This window comes from Adiantum capillus-veneris, chromosome 27, assembly GCF_014529385.1.
Source record: "Adiantum capillus-veneris isolate H3 chromosome 27, ASM1452938v2, whole genome shotgun sequence".
Taxonomy (NCBI): domain Eukaryota; kingdom Viridiplantae; phylum Streptophyta; class Polypodiopsida; order Polypodiales; family Pteridaceae; genus Adiantum; species Adiantum capillus-veneris.
Genome location: NC_140957.1, coordinates 3,911,616 through 3,930,656, shown reverse-complemented (window position 1 = coordinate 3,930,656; position 19,041 = coordinate 3,911,616). Strand labels below are relative to the sequence as shown.

Here is a 19,041-nt window from a genome sequence, read left to right as displayed (position 1 = left end):
AGCCCAACACATGCAAGAGTTGTTTCGACTCTTTTCTAGTGTGCAGGCACAGATTGCAAAGGATCGGGACAAGGAGACTCTCTCGGTCTCTTCTTTTCCAAGCACGACCCACATGATTTGCGATAAGTATGATGATTTGCAGGATAATGATGTGATTGTTCACAAGGATGATGGTTTAGTTGATACTTTGTCTAGTGAAACTAACCTCATTGCAGATACAATAGAGCACGAAGAACCGATCTTGGCTCTCCAATCGAGGTCCAAAGAACCCCCACAAGAAGTATTCTATGTCCGAATGATTAGTCAGCACGCATAGTTCGAGTGTTTCATTCGTGATGCTTTCCTGTATTTTAGTCACCGTCCTTATGTGATCCCTTTTCATAGGCATGCCATATTGTACGTTGAACACGTTTCACTCATGAATGAGCACGGATGTATGCGGATTACTCATGAAAAGCTAAAATGTTTGCACCCACGGAATTCACATTCCATGTCTCTTCCTTGGCATGACACAGTATCCGAAAGAGTACAAGAAGGATTGAGCATCAAGCATAGTGTTTATCCACTTGTTTGTGATCACTTGCACTCTCTCACTAAAGGAACGGAAGGCTCTCCCTTCCGTAAGTAAAAGGAACCTTGAGCACAGTTCGGAGCACTCATCTTGAGCAAAGTTCAACATTCACTTCCGCTGCACCTTACATCTTCTTGTGCAACAAGTAGCCATACAAGAAATTCCCTCTAGTGTGGAATTACACGTGTTTAATTGTAGTTTGTCTCACGGAAAGTAGCAGCATTGAGCATTTTGCACAGCAAGCACACACATACTGCAAAATGAACGCCCATGTGGGAGTCGACCAGTATAACAAAGAAATGTTTCATGTGTTTTGTCGTTTCAAGGCGTTTCATTTTGTTTTGTTTTGAAAATGTCAAGATGAAACACAATACAAAACAAATATGTTTCTAGACGTTATAGGAAGCGTAATATTTAGAGTCATAGTAGATGTATACATCCTAGATATATGGTCACACAAGTGGTTAAATATGTTCACACACTATATGAATAGTTTTGGATTTTGAAAGGAAGACTATTTGTTCTTTTTTGAGCCTGGGAAACGCATTTTGTCTCCCTATTTCAAGTTTGTTTCGAAACATTTCAAGTGTTTCATGTTTCGTTTCGTTTCATTTTGAGGGGACGAACCATGTTTTCATGTGACACTGTGTGGGACTAGCGTAGGTTTCCCTTCAATTTCTCACATGTTTAACAATTAAGGCTTCTAGAGGCTTAAGGTGTCTTGTGCATTAACTGTCGTAGAGCTCAAACTTTCAAAATTGTACATTTTACGTGTTTTTCATTCCAGCTCCAGTCCTCCATTCCCATTTACCCCCTTTTGCCGTTCCCGTTCCCCATTTTGGTTGCGCATTCCATGTTTTCATGCTTCATGAGAAGTAGCACAATTTCATGCTTCATGTGAAGTAGCACAAGTTGCTTCAATTTAGTCAAGCTCTTTAGCAGCTCGCTAGACTATTACTGACCATCATTCTACTGAAAGCTTTTCCAGAGTCCAGCCAGCCTGTGAAACATAATGAATCATTCATGATGGTGCAAGATCTAGACATCTTTCACAAACGTAATCAATTCTTCTCCATTAAGCTTAAGGGCCACTTTCACAGTTAAAAAACCTTCCTGTTGGCTTTCCTCCTTGTGGCGATGTAAAGATTCAACCTACAGTCTGCTCAAGCTCTAGAAAAAAAGAAAAAAAACTCTAGAATTGCACCAATCTCCAATGTTCAAACCTGATCAAAGCCTCCCTTGCAATCAGCACTTAAGGAATACCATATCAATACTTATAGCATAAAGTGCGGACACAATCCTATTTTTATGAAAACTTGGAGTTAAGCATCTAAATTACCTAAATAATGATCTCCCACTGGGCCAAAAATTCAACAGTGCATACCAAAATGACAATACAGCAACAAAATCCAGAGTGCATGATCTCACTCAACCTGCAATGGACAAAAATTTATACCTTGTGATGACTTCTTTCCCCTGGCAAAGTGGATTCATTACTTCTCGCCTCCATGCTAGGGTCTTTTGATAAGAATCCACCGTCTGCACAGCCAACATCCGCGCCATCCGACTCGCTTGTACTTGAATTGGCCTGCATACATTCTCTCTTCGGCAAAGAACCTTCCGGGGAGATCTTCGCATTCTTTTTTCCCCTTTCATTGCCCTCTTCAGCCGTTTTAGTAGCTTCCTTCCTACTACTGTTACCACCTGCCATACTTTCACAAGGAACACTTTCTTTCTTTTCCCAATCTGCATTGTGTCTATCTTCAGTGTTACTGGCATTCAGGCATCCATCGACACGCTTCTTTGAAAGTGAAACTGTCCTTTGTGCATCGTCATGCGCAGGGGCACGAACATGTTGCACAAACTTTCTAGGGCCCAAAAAATCTTGACTTCGCATTGAATAGCTAATTTCTTTGTTTCCAACATCCATGGAAGATCTTCTCAAAGAAGTTGCTTCCCATGAGCTTGGCAAGGAGTCCGAGTTACTCAGCCGCTTGCCTGAAGTAGGAATCTCTGAAAGAACCCGCCTTGGGATAGTTGCAGGGGTGTTCTCCTTGAGCATTGATGTCCTTGTAAGGCTTCCATTCAAGTGAGATAGGTATGACATATTCTTTCCCTGTTGCTTTGAGCGTTTGGGCTCTGAACCAAACTTCACTGTAGAGGAAGCCATACTTGGTACAGATTCATAGGATGATGCACCAGATGTCGAAGAACCAGGGCTGGACAGGTCTTGCATACCAGATACCTCTGTATCTAAAAACCTTCTTTGGCTTTCACAAATCATGTCGATTGAACCATTTTTTCCTGGGGTGAAGTTTTTGTTGTTGCCTGCAGAGAGCAGATGCTTCTCGAGGCCTACGCCCTTTGCTGTGTCAAAGGCTTCAGCAACTGCTGTTTGCACTACAGTTACTTTGTCCAGCATGCACACCTCCAAGATTTTCACGATTGACGGCAGATCTATACCCAAGTTATCTGCATCAGCTGTTTTCAAAATGATAGTGATGAGCTGTGCTGCTGCTAGGCGCTTCTGCCATTGGGCTGTGTCCCTTTGTAGCACCTGAAGCCCTACCCCCAGCCACTCTGCTACGTGCTCCTTTGAAGCTTCCTTACAAAATTTAGCAAGAGACTTTACCAGGTGTAAGAAGATGACTGCTTGAGTGCCCTGCTCCACCAAAGCAGCAGTAGCCTTTGTGCAGATGATTTTTTGAAGATCTGAAGGGGCAAACTTCCATTTTTCTGACTCAACCAAAGCTTGTAAGCAGATGGCAGCACCTGCAGCAGCTGATTCCAGCCTGCTCAAAAGCACAGGCAGCAGGGGCGAGCACAAATCGCAGAGAATTTGCTGGTTGGAATCATAAGGTCTTGTAGGGTCAATGGTGTACCTGGCAACAGAAGTGACTACCTTGGAGCAGGCCTCGTGGAGCTGCTGGCTGTCTGCACTGAAAGGAAGAGATCTGACAATGGAAGCCATCATCCGAGGGATGAAAGGAATAACCGCTTGCTTATGCATACGCGCAAGCTCTGCATACAGAGAGATGGCAAAATGGCGAGAGGCCTCATTTTCACGTTCATCTGAGACTTGATCCAGAAACTGGGGCATGCTTCGCATATCCAAATTCTGAACACAGCTATCTAAGCTCTCCATTGCTGCCAGCCAGCAGGGCAGAGGCTGTTTACGCTATCAAAGGGCCTCAGTTGGGCATGCACTAGAGGCGTAGGAGCGGATCCAAGCTCTACACGGGGAATAAACCATAATAGCTGCACCGAGCAATGTCACGCGCATCCGAGACTCAAATAAAGAAATTGGGGCACATTTTGCATGAACATGTAGCCTCCATTGCTGGCGCCGAACAGCGCAGTTCCTGCTTGCGGAAACAAGAAACAGAAGCGCTCCAATGAGCTCTTTGACGACTGCGTTGGTGCCGATCAAAGTTCAAATGATTGAAAGCACTTCATTGTCACGAGAGCTGCACACATGGCCTAGGGAGGCCTCGTCACTATATGGCACGGCTCTAGGCGGGGGGGGGGGGATCTATCTAAGGCCCAAATTTGGCGGTGCGAGGTGGCTTTAATCTCGGTCGTCAGATTATGTAGTGAACTAGGGGTGAACTCGGGGCAAAAATGGCACCCCGAGTTCACTCTTAGTTCACCCCTAGTTCACCCGTCTCGCGAGGTGTTGGTCGAACTTGGGACGTCTCGATTGCCACACGAATGCCCTACCATCACGCTAGCGCACGTCACTGTCCATGTTGGCACGGCACATGATCATATCCTAGTTTAGGCGCCCCTAGTTCACCCTCAGTTCACCCACCCCTAGCTTACCTGCCCCTAGTTCACCGTTAGTTCATCCTCAATTCACCCCAGTTCACCCACCCGTAGTTCACCCCTAGTTCACTATGTGATCCAACGGCGGAGATTAAAGCCGCCTTGCCCCCCAAATTTGTGCCCTAGATCCCCTCTGACCCGGAGCCGTGCCATATAGTGACGAGGCTAGGGAGGGAGGGAAAATGCACTCGTTTCATTGTCACGAGAGCCTAGCCTCGGGACTAACACCCATATTCAAGGGGGCGGGGGGGCAATGGATCAAAGGCGGAGAAGCTCACGCCTGAAAGCAGAGGAGATCGCAGTCGCAGCAGTCAAATCAAAAACTAAACCTGGACGGGCACTAAACTTGGACAGCCTGGAAAATGTATATCACCTCACAATATAAGGCCATAAAAACGACTAGGCATACATGATGTGCGCGTGGGTGAGGTGGTTAGCCTATGCAACCCTCAACCTGGACTGTAAGGCCACCGGTTCGAAACCCATCTGCACCTCGTTTTTCCCATTGGCCGAGTTTATTGCGCCTCGCTTTTTGTGCGGCCTATTTAGTGCGCCTCGAGATCCCGTCCCTCAACTCGGACCGTCGATCCCATTACTCCACCCCGCATTTAATATGGGAGTTACTTAGTCCCAAGGCCTAGGGAGGGACTTGGGACCCTTATTTAACGAATTTTGTGAAATCATTCAGAGTCTTTCAGACATATACTATCCAACAAACCATTCAATCTTCAACTATATAATATATATACTTTGTACGAAGAAGACACGAATTCAGGCAGCCACGTGACTGCAAATGGTTATTCCGGCTATACATGGTCCGGTGGCGACCTGAGAAGCCAATGTTGCAAAAAACTGCAAGAAAACAAGAAAATGTTGGTGTTGACCCTTCAACTAACCTTTTATGCTATGCTATAAAAGGTGATATCAGTGAAATGGGGCGCTGCTCCTACTTACGGCGTTATTGCAAGGTGAGCTAGTTCTCTCTACCATTTGGCTCTCTCTCTCTCTATGCTGCCACACAGAGGTTATGTTATGACTTTTGGTTTGAAGGTATTGTCGAGTCTCAAACCTACCCAAGGAATATCAATATCTTGTTGCAGCTAGGCACTCCTTTCCATTCACCGGGCTCTCTCTCTCTCTCTCTCTCTCTCTCTCTCTCTCTCTCTCTCTCTCTATATATATATATATATATATATATATATATATATATATATATATATATATATATATATATATGGTGTTGCAAGACCGGTGGGATTGCAGCTCAAGGCTGCCATGCCTCGCAGGCAGCAATTTCTCTTATAAACCACAAGAAGCTAGGTGTCATGCAGATGTTTACCAAAGTTTTGACGATGGGATTGCTACTCAAGGGCGGCAGCTGCAGGAAACGACGAGCGAGGACAGGAGGCTACGCCAGCCGCATGGATGATTGGTGCTTTTAAATGTCTAATGCAACTGTGTAGTTTTGTAGATAGGCGCTTTTTTGAGGCAGTGTTCCATACAAAATTCCTATTCTTGAATTTTCCAAGAGGAAATTTAAAAAATTAGGTCATTTTTTAAACTAAAAAAACACTATTCTTCCCTATTTTGGGGCGGAATTTCTCCTTTTACGCTTGCCCTCAACCAACATTACTGAAATAAAAAATGACACTATGTAGATTCAAATACCCACGCGAGTTTTGTGTAGCTACTTCTGTTGATGGTGATGGATATCCAAGGTATATGCTGCGAGGTGATGGTCAATATGTGGTTCAAAAGCAAGAGAATCTTGATAATAGATGGATTGTTCCCTATAATCCATTGTTGTCTCTAAGGTATAAAGCTGACAGCAATGTCGAGATATGCTCCACCGTATCAGCAATGAAGTATCTCTGTAGTTATGTGTACAAAAGACATGATAGGGCCACAATTGTGCTATAAGATGGAGAAGATGTTCTTAATGAAATTAAGAGTTGTTTAGATGCACGCTATGTATCCACATCGGAGGAAATTTGGAGAATTTTTGGATTCTCATTGTGCACAAGGAAAAGCCTAAAATATTGCATTTGCATGTGCATCTCCCTCAACAGAATATGGTTGCTTTTGGAGACTCTACTGATATATCCAATCTGTGAATAATGATGATAATAAGAAGACAACACTTACAGAGTGGTTTGTGGCAAATCAACAATATCCGGAAGCAAATGATTTATTATATATAGACTTTCCCTGTGAATGGGTTTGGAACCCCACTAATAAAGCGTGGTCACATAGGCAAAGAGGTGATACTATCGGGAGAATGTACAATGTTGTTCCCAATGATGGCCATCTTTATTATTTGTGTATGCTACTAACCATATTCAAGGGTTGTAAGTCATTTGAGGAGCTTCGCACTTTCAATGGACAAAGCTATGCCACTTTCAAGGAAGCTTGTAATGTCAGGGGATTGCTACAAAATGATGATGAATGGTTTATGTGTTTGCAAGAGGCATCATGTACAAGTATCGCCTTCCAGTTACGACAACTATTTGTTGTGATCTTGGTATTTTGTGAGCTATTATGTCCAGGTACACTGTGGCATTGATTCTCCATGGAGCTTTCTAAGGATTATGTTCATGCATTGCATGAATGTACACGTGATAAGGGTGTATGGCATGATATAGCTAAGAATCAAACATTGTGTAGCTTATATTCTCTGCTTCAATCATATGGAAAACGACTGTGTGTCTACTCTGGGCTCCCCGAAGTAGACCGTTTTGTATTATGTGGATGTGGGAGTGGTTTGATAGCAGAAGAGAGGATGTGCAATGCAAAGGAGCAAATGAATTTATACATTCATATGGAAGCATCTTTGAATTGTGGACAAAGAGCTGCTTATAAGGAAATCATGCAAGTAGTTGACTCCCCAAATGGGAGAGTTTTTTTCTTAAATAGACCTGATGGGACTGAGAAGACATAGCTTTATAATGTACTACTTTTTTGTGTACGTGGTCAACATAATGTGGCTTTACCGATCGGTGTTTGAAATTTTTGTTGATATTTGGCTACCATCCATCAAAATCTTTATGGCAGTAGAAGAATGCATGCGGGACATTGCTACATAGAGCTAACCATGAGTAAACACAGGTGTAGCAAGGTATAAACCTAGGACTCCAAAAGTTTGGTCTTGTGCCTTGTTGATGGTCATTCCGAATGCAAGTCTCATAGGAAACTGTTTGCTCTTCATTTCAAAAGTTAATCCTTGAGAACCTCCTATGATAAAGTCAATCCTTGGTATGAATACATTGTCTCCAACGTGAGAACCTATGATTACTTCTGCCTCAATGACCTTGTGATAAAAATGCTTATATATCAATCTTGTCCCATTGCATAAACCACTCTTTGGATCCAAGTTGCGAAGGAACATAATTGGAGCATTCTCATTCAGGTGCAAGCAGTGTGGTGGGATGCCACCACCAAGATCCAACGAGTTTAAAAACTCTATTGGATATAGCCCACCATTACAATCTGATGGACAAAGAGAATATGCACTCAAGTATTGTTTGTCAAGTCCTCTGATTTTACGCATAGCCACGACATTGATTATAGCAACATCCTTATTGTGTGGTGCAAGAATACCTATGTCCCTAAAGAAGCTTGCATACCTTTCGACATTTTGTAAGTCACCATATATTCTGTGAATCAAGCCTTCAACATTGTTATCTTTAAGCTTCATACTACTTGGATATGCTACATTATCAAGTAAATCCCCGTGACAAACATTTCCATTGCCAATCTGTAGTACCCATTTTGCAAAGTCTCTCTCAACCAAGTCACTGGAACAATGAAGTACACACACATGCAAAATTTGTATGAAATCGCCCCCAAGAGAAACACCTTCCCCCGAAACAATGCATCATTTTGCATAACATCTCTCAATGTCCTATCCAAGGACTCAAAAGCATAGCAATGGACCATGGGAGCCTCATCCCAAACAATGCATCACTTTGCATTTCATGGTAGGCCAATAGAAATATGTTTCAATCCCTTTTAGGGTAGGCTGAATCCCTCTATGCCCCGCATAAGGAGGAGCATGAGATTCATACAATACTTTCCCACGTAGTGAGTTAGTAACGCATAGTCTATTGCCATAGAGAAGATAACCATCTTGTAAAGTAAATGGTTCCTCTTTCTTCCCTAGTGCAAGGGCTGAAATCACAGCTCTGAAATCAAAATCAATAGCATACTCATCTATCATAGAAGATAGATCATTGTGAGTTGCTATGGAAAACGCATTCACTCTTGGCCGTCTTGAGAGTGCATCAGCTACTTGATTATGCTTGCCAGCAATGTGAGCAATATGAAAATGAAATTGCGAAAGGAAATTTGCCCACCTCATTTGTTTGTCGGAGAGCTTGGTCTGCGTCATGAAGTACTTAAGGTTTTGGTGATCCGTCCGCAGAATGAAAGGAGTCCCCAATAAATAGTGCTTCCATGAGTCTAAGGCATGTAGAACTGCAAGGAGTTTCCTTCTCATATATGCCTAAAGCTTGCTCAACAGGGTCAAGGCTTCGACTTTCATAGGCTATGGCGTGCCCTTCTTGGAGTAAAACAGCTCCAAGGCAATCACCACAAGCGTCACATTGGACCTCAAATGGCTTTGAGAGATCCGGTAGTGTAAGCACAGTTTGAGAGATAAGCTTTTCAAAAGCATTGTTCTCCTTGGCAGACCATGTATACCTAATGTTTTTCTTTGTTAGGTCATGTAATGGTCCCGCGATTTGTGAGAACTTTTCTATGAAGCATCTATAGTATGCACACATACCTATAAAGCTTCTTAGTTCATGAAGATTCCTTGGTTTAGGCCATCCTTTTATTACCTCTAACTTTGATGGATCCATTTGGATGCCATCCTGAGAGATAATGTGACTTCAATATTGAATCTCTTGTAAGAAAAACTCACTTTTCTTTCGATCAACATAAAGTTATTCTCTCTTAAGACTTGAAATATTACCTGGAGGTGTTGCTTGTGTTTGTCTAGTGAATTAGAGTAGATGATGATATCATCAAAGAACACTCCAGTAAAGGTTTGGTGAGGCCTGAATAGCTTCTCCATCAAGCGGTTGAATGTGGTTGGTGCATTGGTCAAGCCAAAAGGAATGACAATATATTCGTAAAGACCAAACATAGTGTGAAATGCGGTCTTTACAATGTCTTGATCAACTATCCTTATTTGATGGTAGCCACTTTTTAGGTTAATCCTACTGAAGTAGGTTGGCCCTTGTATCTTATCATATAGGTCTTCTACCCGTGGAATGGGAAACCTATTTTTGATAGTGATCCTATTTAGTGCTCTATAGTCGACACACATACGATATGTGATGTCTTTCTTTTTCACTAATAACACAAGTGAGCAAATTGGAGATGAGCTAGGCCTAACCATGCCCTTCTCAACTAACTCATGCACTTGCCGCATAATCTCCTCTTGTTGAGCTTGAGAAACTCTATAAGGAGGTTTATTATGCGGTGAACTTCCTGGAAGGAGTTCAATTGCATGGTCATCATTGCCTCGTTTAGGAGGTAGTTCACAAGGGATGTCGTCAATAAAGACATCTTGAAACCCCTTGAGAAAATTGGATAACTCTAATTCCTTGTGATTGCTTATATTTTCTGTTGCTAAAGCATTAGGTTCATTTTGAGAATCTTTAACAAAAATCATGTACAGGGAAATAGAGCTCTTTATTGACTTATTGAGAGCTTGCATATGTACAATGGGTATGGTGTTACCCATCACTTTGGCATCTATGTATATATCTTTTTCCCTGAACCTAAAGTAGATTCTCCTTTCAAGGAATTTAACATTGGCAACCATGCAATCAAACCATGGTGCCCCTAGGATTACATCCTCGTGCTTGAGAGGAGAGATAAAGAAGTCCTCTTTGTCCACATAGCTTTGGACATGGATCCTCAATTTCCCGATTAAGGGAGTGAATGAAACTTCTTGCCCCTTGAAAGCACCATTCCCTGAACCTAAAGTAGACTCTCCTTTCAGGGAATTTAACATTGGCAACCATCCAATCAAACCATGGTGCCCCTAGGATTACATCCTCGTGCTTGAGAGGAGAGATAAAGAAGTCCTCTTTGTCCGCATAGCTTTGGACATGGAGCCTCAATTTCCCGATTAAGGGAGTGATTGAAGCTTCTTGTCCCTGGAAAGCACCATCTGCGGGTAGGACATCTCCCATCTCATAGGCTTGGATGCCTAGCTTGGTGGCCAACTCTGTGGATATGAAATTGCGAATAGAACCAGGATCAAAGAGAATAAAAGCATCATGTTCTCTTACCTTTCCCCAAGCATGGCATAGAGGAGATCCTTTGTGGTGAGCTTCCTCTTCTTGGATTTCGACCAAGGTAGCTCTAGGAGGCTCATAGCGGGTGTTCTTTTGGGGACAAGCGTGGTACGCATGCCCTTGCTCGCCCGCACTTGAAACAACGGTTATCCTTGCGATAATGCTCAAGATCTTCAGGAGAGAGTTTGTTTTTGCCTTTGTAAACTCCCTTCTCCTTAGCTTTGTTGTTATTGGAATTGCCCTTAGGAGACTTTTGGACATTGTCCTTCCCCTTAGGCTCACTGGAACCCTTGTTTTCCATGGGCTATAAGATTTCTCTTAGCCCCTGTTTGGAAATCGATTCAAGAAGCCACCATAGTATGGTGTATAACCGCAGATGTGGTGCGTGGCCTTTGGGAGTTGACATACTCCGCCATTTCTTCAGTTAAGCCCGCACAAAATTGTTGTTTTTACTCTCCAAAATCCATCTTAAGACAATGGCTTTGAGATGTAAGTCCCAAAACTTGTCTACATATTTATGAATGGATTCGTAGGGAGAGAGCTTCAAGCTTCACCATACGATGAGTACTTTGTCTTTGGCATCGGTGGCCAAAAACTGCTTTATGATGGAAGCTCTTAAAGTTTTCCATGTTCGTGGAGCTTCATCGTTGGCCCGCAGGCTAGACCACCATTGCCTGGCGGACTTTTGAAAGTGCATAGCTACATGGCATAGCTTAGAGGACTCCGTGAAGCCCTCATCTCCAAATGCCGCATCGAATTGTTGGATGAAAGCCAAGGCCTTGTCCGTAGCACCAAGTAGGTAAGGAAAGAGATGCTCTTTCCTCCCTCTTTGAGCTTCTTGAGCTTGGACGAGCTCTTCCATGCGGCATAGGATTTCCTATGGCCTCTTCTTTTTTATGGTTCAAAAGTTGCACCATCGCTTTCTTCAGAAGATTAAGAATTTGAGGAAGATGGAGAAGAGGGTGACCTCTTTCTCGCCTTTTTCTTGCCTTAATCCTCCTTGTCTGCACCAGCACTTTCTTCATAAGAGGAAGAGGATGAAGAAGATGGAGAAGAGGGTGACCTCTTTCTCGCCTTTTTCTTCTCTTGCTTTTTGTCATCTCTCTTTGAATTATGGTGGGGAGAAGTGTGCGATGGTCTTCTCCGTTTAGTAGGTGATGGGGAGCGTTTTACCCGCCATCTTCGTGGAGCCATCTCCGTCGAGGTGGCAGGAGACTCACTGCTTTCTCGTTCCTTTGGTGGGGGCTCTTGAGTTCTCCTTTGGGAAGGATATGCGTCATCAAGAAGCAAATTTTTGAGCCCTTCGTATGGATCCTCTTCTTCTTCCCGAATTGGAGAGAGGCCTCTTTTGGGAGTCTCGCAAGGAGGCTTCCTAGGTACTCTCTCGTCATGGTGGGGAGTTTGGAGAATCCCATGAGCACAAAGCTGTCGTTGCACTTCACTTTGGAGGGATGGATTGCCCATGGCTTGTTGAAGCCTAGAAACAAGGTAGTTAACAAGCATAGGGGCATCATTAGTAGCCTACTCATTAGCAAAATCAAAGCTATCAACATCAATTTCACTCTCTTTACTATTCTCAACCATTCTAACAACTTTTAGGTGTAAACTTTTTTAGGTATACTTTGGCACTTCAAGCCCTAGTTTCTACTCCTCTTTACCCCTTTAGAAAAGCACTCAATCTACTGTACCTGTGGCTCGAATATCATTAATTGCAAGGAATAGAAGAGAGGGTCTTTCAACACCAAAACAACACCAGCTCCTGTCAAGTTTCTAATAGCTCAATAGTGGTTAAGCCATAGGCAAGCCCCGTAGGACTCCACTATTAAGATCATAGCTCTGGATGGTGATGCCCCGTTATCTGCACGAAGGCAAGCGCATTGCAAGGCTGAAAAATCCCTATTCTACTTACTCAATTGCAATTAATAGTACCAACCATTTATAGCTAGCTTGAGGACCTCCCTTCTTGAGCAATAAAAGAGAAACCTTGTGCTCTAATACCAATGTAACATTTAATGGCCTAGTAACTTCTTGTGTGTAGCGGAAAATAGCATGAACATAGTGAGCATTTCATTAGAATAGATTCCTAATGAGCATAACAAGAGATGCTTGGGTAAAGAGAGCAACAAAAAGCATAACACCTAGTTAGATAGGCATGAACAATACTTCAAAAGAGAGAGAAATTAAGCTATTGACAACAGTTGAGGACCGGATTTTCATGGAGCCGGTCCCCCCTCCAAAAGGCTTTGTATTATAGGTTTCCCCCATCAAGGGAGACATTTTACAATACAATTATTTGTGTTCCTTCAATAACTAGCTAGTGCAATGAAAATGGAAGCTTCAAGCACTAAGCAAATACTTATAAAACACAACATCGATTCCCTCACGGTCTCAGACCCAAGACCTCACACACCTTCGAAGATGGTGAGAGCTAGCGGGGTATGAGAGTAGATTGAGAGGAAGAAGGAGTAGTCTTACGAGAAAGAAGTATGTCTCCTCGCATAATCACTCATAAAAGCTTAGCATAGCTTAGTAATTAGCATGGTAGAGAAGATGAGCATGCATTGAAGCTTGGCTCTTGGTTGGATTTGCATCACAAAGCCAAGAGTTGTTGGTGTAGGCCTCCCTTCTCACAAACTTGGAGTAGATGATGAGCTTTCCATTAAACTTGAGAAGGAGAGAGAGAGTCTTCTTGCTTCACACATGAGCTAGTGTGAGTGTGTGTGGAATAATGCCTTTGAAAAATCAGTCCCCTCTCTCTCTTGGTCGACCCCTCTTGCTAAATTCTCTTGCTGGCACCTCATTGGACCTCTCCAGGCATAGCCAATAGGATTTAAGAAGCATAAGTGATAGTCTTGTGACATGTGTACCCCTTTCCCCTTTTGTGAGAGCTTTAGGTAATTAAATAATGCAACTAAACTCTCATTGGACCCCTTTGTCTTCTGGCCAATAGGAATCAGGCAAGCCATTGGGCTGCTGAATGTTCATTGGACCCCTTGGGAGACTATCCAATAGTCTTCTAGAGAGCTTAATTCTTATTGGTTATTCTATTAAGTGTTTTTAAATGAATTAAACTAGATTTACTCTAGCCTAATTCTCATTGGTCCACCTATATGGCCATCCAATAGGATTTGAGAGCACCTTGTGGGCAATTGGCCTAGGGAGCTGACACGTGTCCCTCATTCCATTTGCGTAAAGGGAGCCGGTGAGTGTGTGTGTGTGTGTGTGTGTGTGTGTTTCTCTCTCATCCCCTACTTACAGGGTCGCCCCCTCCTATGAAGGAGCCTTGATGTCTTTTTGGCACACTCACGAAGCATCCAATTTTACTAAGCTTGACCATTGGACACAACCTTTGAATTTTGGAACCTTAGCATTTTGGAAGTCTTAATGGGCTGAACCTTAGAGTCTTTAAAGCCCATTGTTGCACATTGCTCTTTTGCAAATGCCCCCCCCCTTTGGATCCCTATTTCTCTCCTTTGGATCCCTACTGTGGCCAGTCTGCCAGCTTAACCAATATTCTAGTTTTTTCTCCCTTGGCACTTCCCCATATTAAATGATCAGGTTAACACGAGAAAATCATTTAGGAGAATTAGATATTAGTTTTCTTGAATGTGTTGTACGTCCATTGCTAAGAAGTAAAGATGAAATTTTCGATGATGCACATGGCTTGCAACCCAAACATTGTCTACAAAGAAGTGCTAGAGGTCACAAATGTTAAGATTTCATACTATCTTCCATCCATGCATGACTCCTTTTCATTAACTTTTTGTTAATTGAAGGTTTATATTAGTCTTACATTGTGTTATTGTTTATAGATGGCCAACCGATCTACAGTCAAATACACAATGGATAGGATATCTGAATAAATTTTAGGTAATTTGTCAAAAATTTACAAAAAAAGTGAGTCTCACATGTTTTCAATGTTTGAATGAGTAAAACATACTAATCGTGTTATATGAAGCATAGATCCACCTTTTTGGAGGAGACCTATACCAACAAATGATGTTGTTCATATCTTAGAGGACTTTGATGTCATAAGGTATGGCTCTAAATCAATATTTGTTGTCTTGCAATAAATTTGGATTTTTTTGAACATACTCTTTTTTCTTTGTACAAAACACTATTATTCAGTCCATCTCTTGGTAGGTCTTTATGAGTCCACATGCTATTTTGGACTCATAGGGTACTATCATGTTGCCTTAGAGCTAGACGAGGCAGCAAGACGGGGTCATGTCTCTTTTAGAGAGATAGGGTATCAACGGCCCATAAATGCACTACTGTCTTTGGATTTGAAGCAAAGAATTGGAAAGTGAGAATGTATGTTATTGATGATATTTCTAGGCGGCTTGGACAAAATGTGCAATACATTGGACCTTGGGTCTTACATGTGCGAACCCATGTCTATTGCAAGCTTTGCTTTAAACTTAAATGATGACTTCTACAATGGACTTTGCTTTTAGAAGTATAAAGATGATTAGATGGGGTTTGGTTTGATGGTGATCTCTTTTTGGGCTTGGGATTCCTTATGTTTTTGATAATTACTCTCTTATCAAGAAGCCTATTTTTTGTAACAGAACTATTGGCTCCTATTTGGAACGAAAAACCATGTTGCTATTCACATGTGTGTGCGCATGTGTGTGAGTGAGTGTTAACTATGAAAACAAATAATTAAGATCATACAAACACAACTTAATTATTTGTTACGCACCTTATGGATACCATGTGTGTCATGGTAAGAGCGAGCGAGACCCGTCGGTAGGCGGGTCACGCGAGCTAGTTAATATACAAGGATAACAAAAGTTTGTTTGATGTTCTCCCCCCAAATCAAAAGCACGCATTTGCCATGATACCCATCTACAATTTTGCTAGACCCAATGTCATACCATGACACAATTTAATTACTTGAAATCCAAGTTACTCAAATAAATAGATTATTATTAAGCATAATGCAAGAACGAACATCGATCTCTCTCTCTCTCTCTCTCTCTAAATTTACTTTGAGTCGCATTCAAATTTGGACTTTGAGGTTTCACATATGTCTACTATCTTCGTCAAGCCCCCATATGAATGGCCCACAATGATGGGGGGTGGTTGATAGCTTCTCTTGGAGGTAAGGATGCTTTTGGATAGGCATTTTACTTGTTCTTGGGTACTTTTCTTAAGTCTGGTGGATATATTTATTTCTTTCAATTTGAAGGGAAAGGGTGCTTGTCAAAGATCAACCCTTCTTGGTGCGAAGCTCGTATGGCCTCGTGCTCGTGCATGCTGAAAAGGTGGAGAGCAAGGTAGAAGGGGGAAACACCACACTATAGGAAGGAAAGTCTATGTGGGTCTTTTTACTTTCTTTTGTATACACAAGGGTTAGTTTACATTTAGTGGGATTAGGGTAAGTCAAAGTTAGACGGCCACAAGCCTTTACCCAGCAATCTTCCGTTGGAATTAGGGTTGCAGGGAAATGCACACAGCTTGGAGAAGATGAAGGAAGCTCAAGGCACACAATAGAGAGTGTATTACTTAGTGTGCAATGGAAAGATAGATAGCCCTAGAATGAATGGGCGCATATACAATACACGATGAAAAAACCTCCTAGTGAGGGAAAAAATGCCCCGACGGTTCTAAGTGTGTTCACACACATCAATACCACATGTATATGGTAACAAATCCCCCTTGGAAAGATGTGGTGAACGAGAGCTGGCACATGAGTAAAGGGAAGTGCCATGCCCTGAGGACATGAGCCCAAAGCTTTGCGAAAAGCTTCGAACTTCTCACGAGACAATGCCTTTGTGAAAAGATCTGCAAGGTTGTCCTATGTTGGCACATAATCCAAGCTGATCTCTCCTGCTAAGAGCCTCTCCCTGACATAGTGGTAATGCACCTTAATGTGCTTTGTGCGAGCATGAAAAATTGGGTTCCTCGCAACTGCCAATGCGCTATGACTATCAGTGTAGATAGTGTTGGCAGTGTCCTGTCTGACACCCAAATCAGTCATAAGGCATCTGAGCCATACACACTCAACCGTAGTTGTGAAGATTGTCATGTACTTGGCCTCACAACTCGAAGTGGCCATGATATACATGAATTGCCAAGCATGAAACAAAAACCACTTGTGGACACTCGCGTGTCAAAACAACTAGCCCAATCTGAGTCTGAAAAAGCATGTAAGTCTGGCAACAATGATCCCCCCTTGGGATAAAACAAGCCAAGGTGTAGAGTGCCACTTAAGTAGCAGAAAATCCTCTTGACAGCTTGCCAATGCTTAGACCCTGGGCTATGCATAAATTTGCTGACCTGTGAGATTGCAAACTAAATATTCGGCCTCGTGTTGCATACATAAATGAGGCAGCCAACAACAGTTTGGTAAAGAGTGACATCAGCAGGATCGCCAATATCATGTAGACTCAACTTCAAACCTATTTCCATGGGAGTGGCAAGATATTTGCAATCCTCAAGTCCAAATTTACATAGCAATGTCTCTATGTAACTTTCTAACACACAAGGAAATACCACCGTCACACTGCTTAAACTGTATGCCCAAGTAATGATGCAACATCCCCAAATCTTTCATCTTGAAAGTAGCATTCAAATCAGTCTTAAATTCAGCAATATGTCTCTCATTTGGCCCAGTGATCAACAAATCATCCACATATAGAACCACAATGAGAAGTGCATCACCCTCACGCTTTACATACAATGTGCTTTTTGTTGGACTATTACGAAAGCCTCGTTTGACCAAATGAGTGTCAACCTTCTCATACCAAGCACGAGGAGATTGCTTCAACCCATACAAAGCTTTGTTACATCTGCACACCTTATCCTCTTGTCCTTTCTTGACAAAACCACGAGGCTGCGTTACATAAACTTCCTCAAATGTGTCACCATTCAAGAAAGTAGTAACAATGTCTGATTGATGTACATCCCAACCAAAACGAGTTGCCAATGCACATAGAAAACACACAACAGTCATACGACATGTGAGAACAAAAGTCTCTTCATAATCTATGCCTTTTTTATGTGCATAACCCTCTGCAACAAGTCGAGCCTTATAGCAATCAATCGCACCATCCGGCTTGCGTTTCTACTTGTCAACCCACTTCGTACCAATGGCCTTTTTGCCAAGAGGCAAATCACATAAAGTCCATGTGTCATTTTCTATAAGTGCATCATATTTTGATTGCCTGGCAGCTATCCAATTTTTTGAATTTTGTGCTTCATCAAAAGACAGAGGTTCCTCAAACATCATGTAAGCTAGACACAGCCAAAGCATAACAATCTGCTGATGCATAAGATGCATGGCGAAAGCCTGAATGAGTGTGACTGGTCAAAGGTGCATCCAATTTACTGTCACACAATGTATGCACCAGCCATTTTGGCATACCTCTAGCCTGCTCATTCTCTGCCCTTTACTCATCAAGTACATCATGTACATCTACATGAGTAATAGGCCGATCTGTAACATTTTCAAAAACCCCCATAGGATGTACATTTGCCTCATTGGAATTAACATTTGTACTTCCACCATTGAAAAGAGACAACAAAGTGTCATAAATTTCTTGTGAGCTTACATTATTGTCTCTAATACATGACAGTAAGGGCTGAACAGAATCTTCCACACACACAACATCTCGTGAAACCAGAATATGCTTTGTTTGTGAATGATACAACATGTAACCTTTGCTTTCAGCACTATAACCAACAAAGATACATTTAACAGCCTTATCATCCAATTTTCTGCACTGTGTTTGTGGCACCAAAGCATATGCCAAACATCCAAAAACACGCATGTGCTCAATAGGAAACTTTCTATCTTCATATGGAGTAATAGATTGCAAAGCTTTCGTAGGACACCTGTTTAGTACATAAGTGGCACACATGATGGCCTCAAGCCAAAAAGAATGCGGCAAAGCTTGACTTTTGACCATACATCATCGTGCCATTTTCGTAAATGACCTGTTTTTCTTCTCAGCAACACCATTTTGCTGAGGCATATAAGGCACTGTACATTGGTGTTTTATCCCACGACTAGCCATAAATGCATTAAATTCATGAGACATAAACTCCCCCCCTTGATCGGAATGGAGGGTGCCCGTAGTACATTTCGAGACATTTTCAGCCATAGCCAGAAATTGTTTGAAGCACATAAAAACTTCGGACTTCGCTTTAAGCAAAAATACCCATGCATGTCTGGAGTAATCATCAATGAAAGTCACGAAGTAAAGGTAATTTCCCAAGGACGCAGTTTGCATGGGTCCACAAACATCACTATGCACAAGCTACAACCTGCATGTTGCCCTAATTGAACCATCCTTTGGAAACTTAGAACGGCCATCTTATCCAAAATAC

General features: G+C 42.3%; 3 protein-coding genes across 5 annotated transcripts in view; 1 reads left to right on the top strand and 2 right to left on the bottom strand.

The window, feature by feature from the left end:
- Window positions 1–4,037, bottom strand: part of LOC147421424 (uncharacterized) — a 43,328-nt gene extending 39,291 nt beyond the window's left edge. The window contains exon 1 of one of the 3 annotated variants that reach the window (XM_086502445.1): window positions 2,028–4,037. In XM_086502445.1, the coding sequence (XP_086358571.1) occupies window positions 2,028–3,716 (1,689 nt within the window). In that variant the 5' untranslated portion in view covers window positions 3,717–4,037. The remainder of the gene's footprint in view (window positions 1–2,027) is intronic. The other 2 variants (XM_086502446.1, XM_086502444.1) reach the window with 2 other exon arrangements.
- Window positions 4,038–6,965: 2,928 nt separating this feature from the next.
- LOC147421423 (uncharacterized) lies at window positions 6,966–7,334 on the top strand. Its single transcript, XM_086502398.1, has one exon. It carries the CDS (start codon window positions 6,966–6,968, stop codon window positions 7,332–7,334), a length of 369 nt encoding a protein of 122 aa, XP_086358524.1.
- A 147-nt stretch (window positions 7,335–7,481) lies between these two features.
- Window positions 7,482–8,090, bottom strand: LOC147421422 (uncharacterized). The gene has a single exon (XM_086502397.1). It carries the CDS (start codon window positions 8,088–8,090, stop codon window positions 7,482–7,484), a length of 609 nt encoding a protein of 202 aa, XP_086358523.1.
- Window positions 8,091–19,041: the final 10,951 nt, after the last annotated feature.

Coding starts and splice junctions, on each gene's coding strand:
- LOC147421423 (XM_086502398.1), top strand. CDS start 6,966: ATGGAGCTTTCTAAGGATTATGTTCATGCATTGCATGAATGTACACGT.
- LOC147421422 (XM_086502397.1), bottom strand. CDS start 8,090: ATGAAGCTTAAAGATAACAATGTTGAAGGCTTGATTCACAGAATATAT.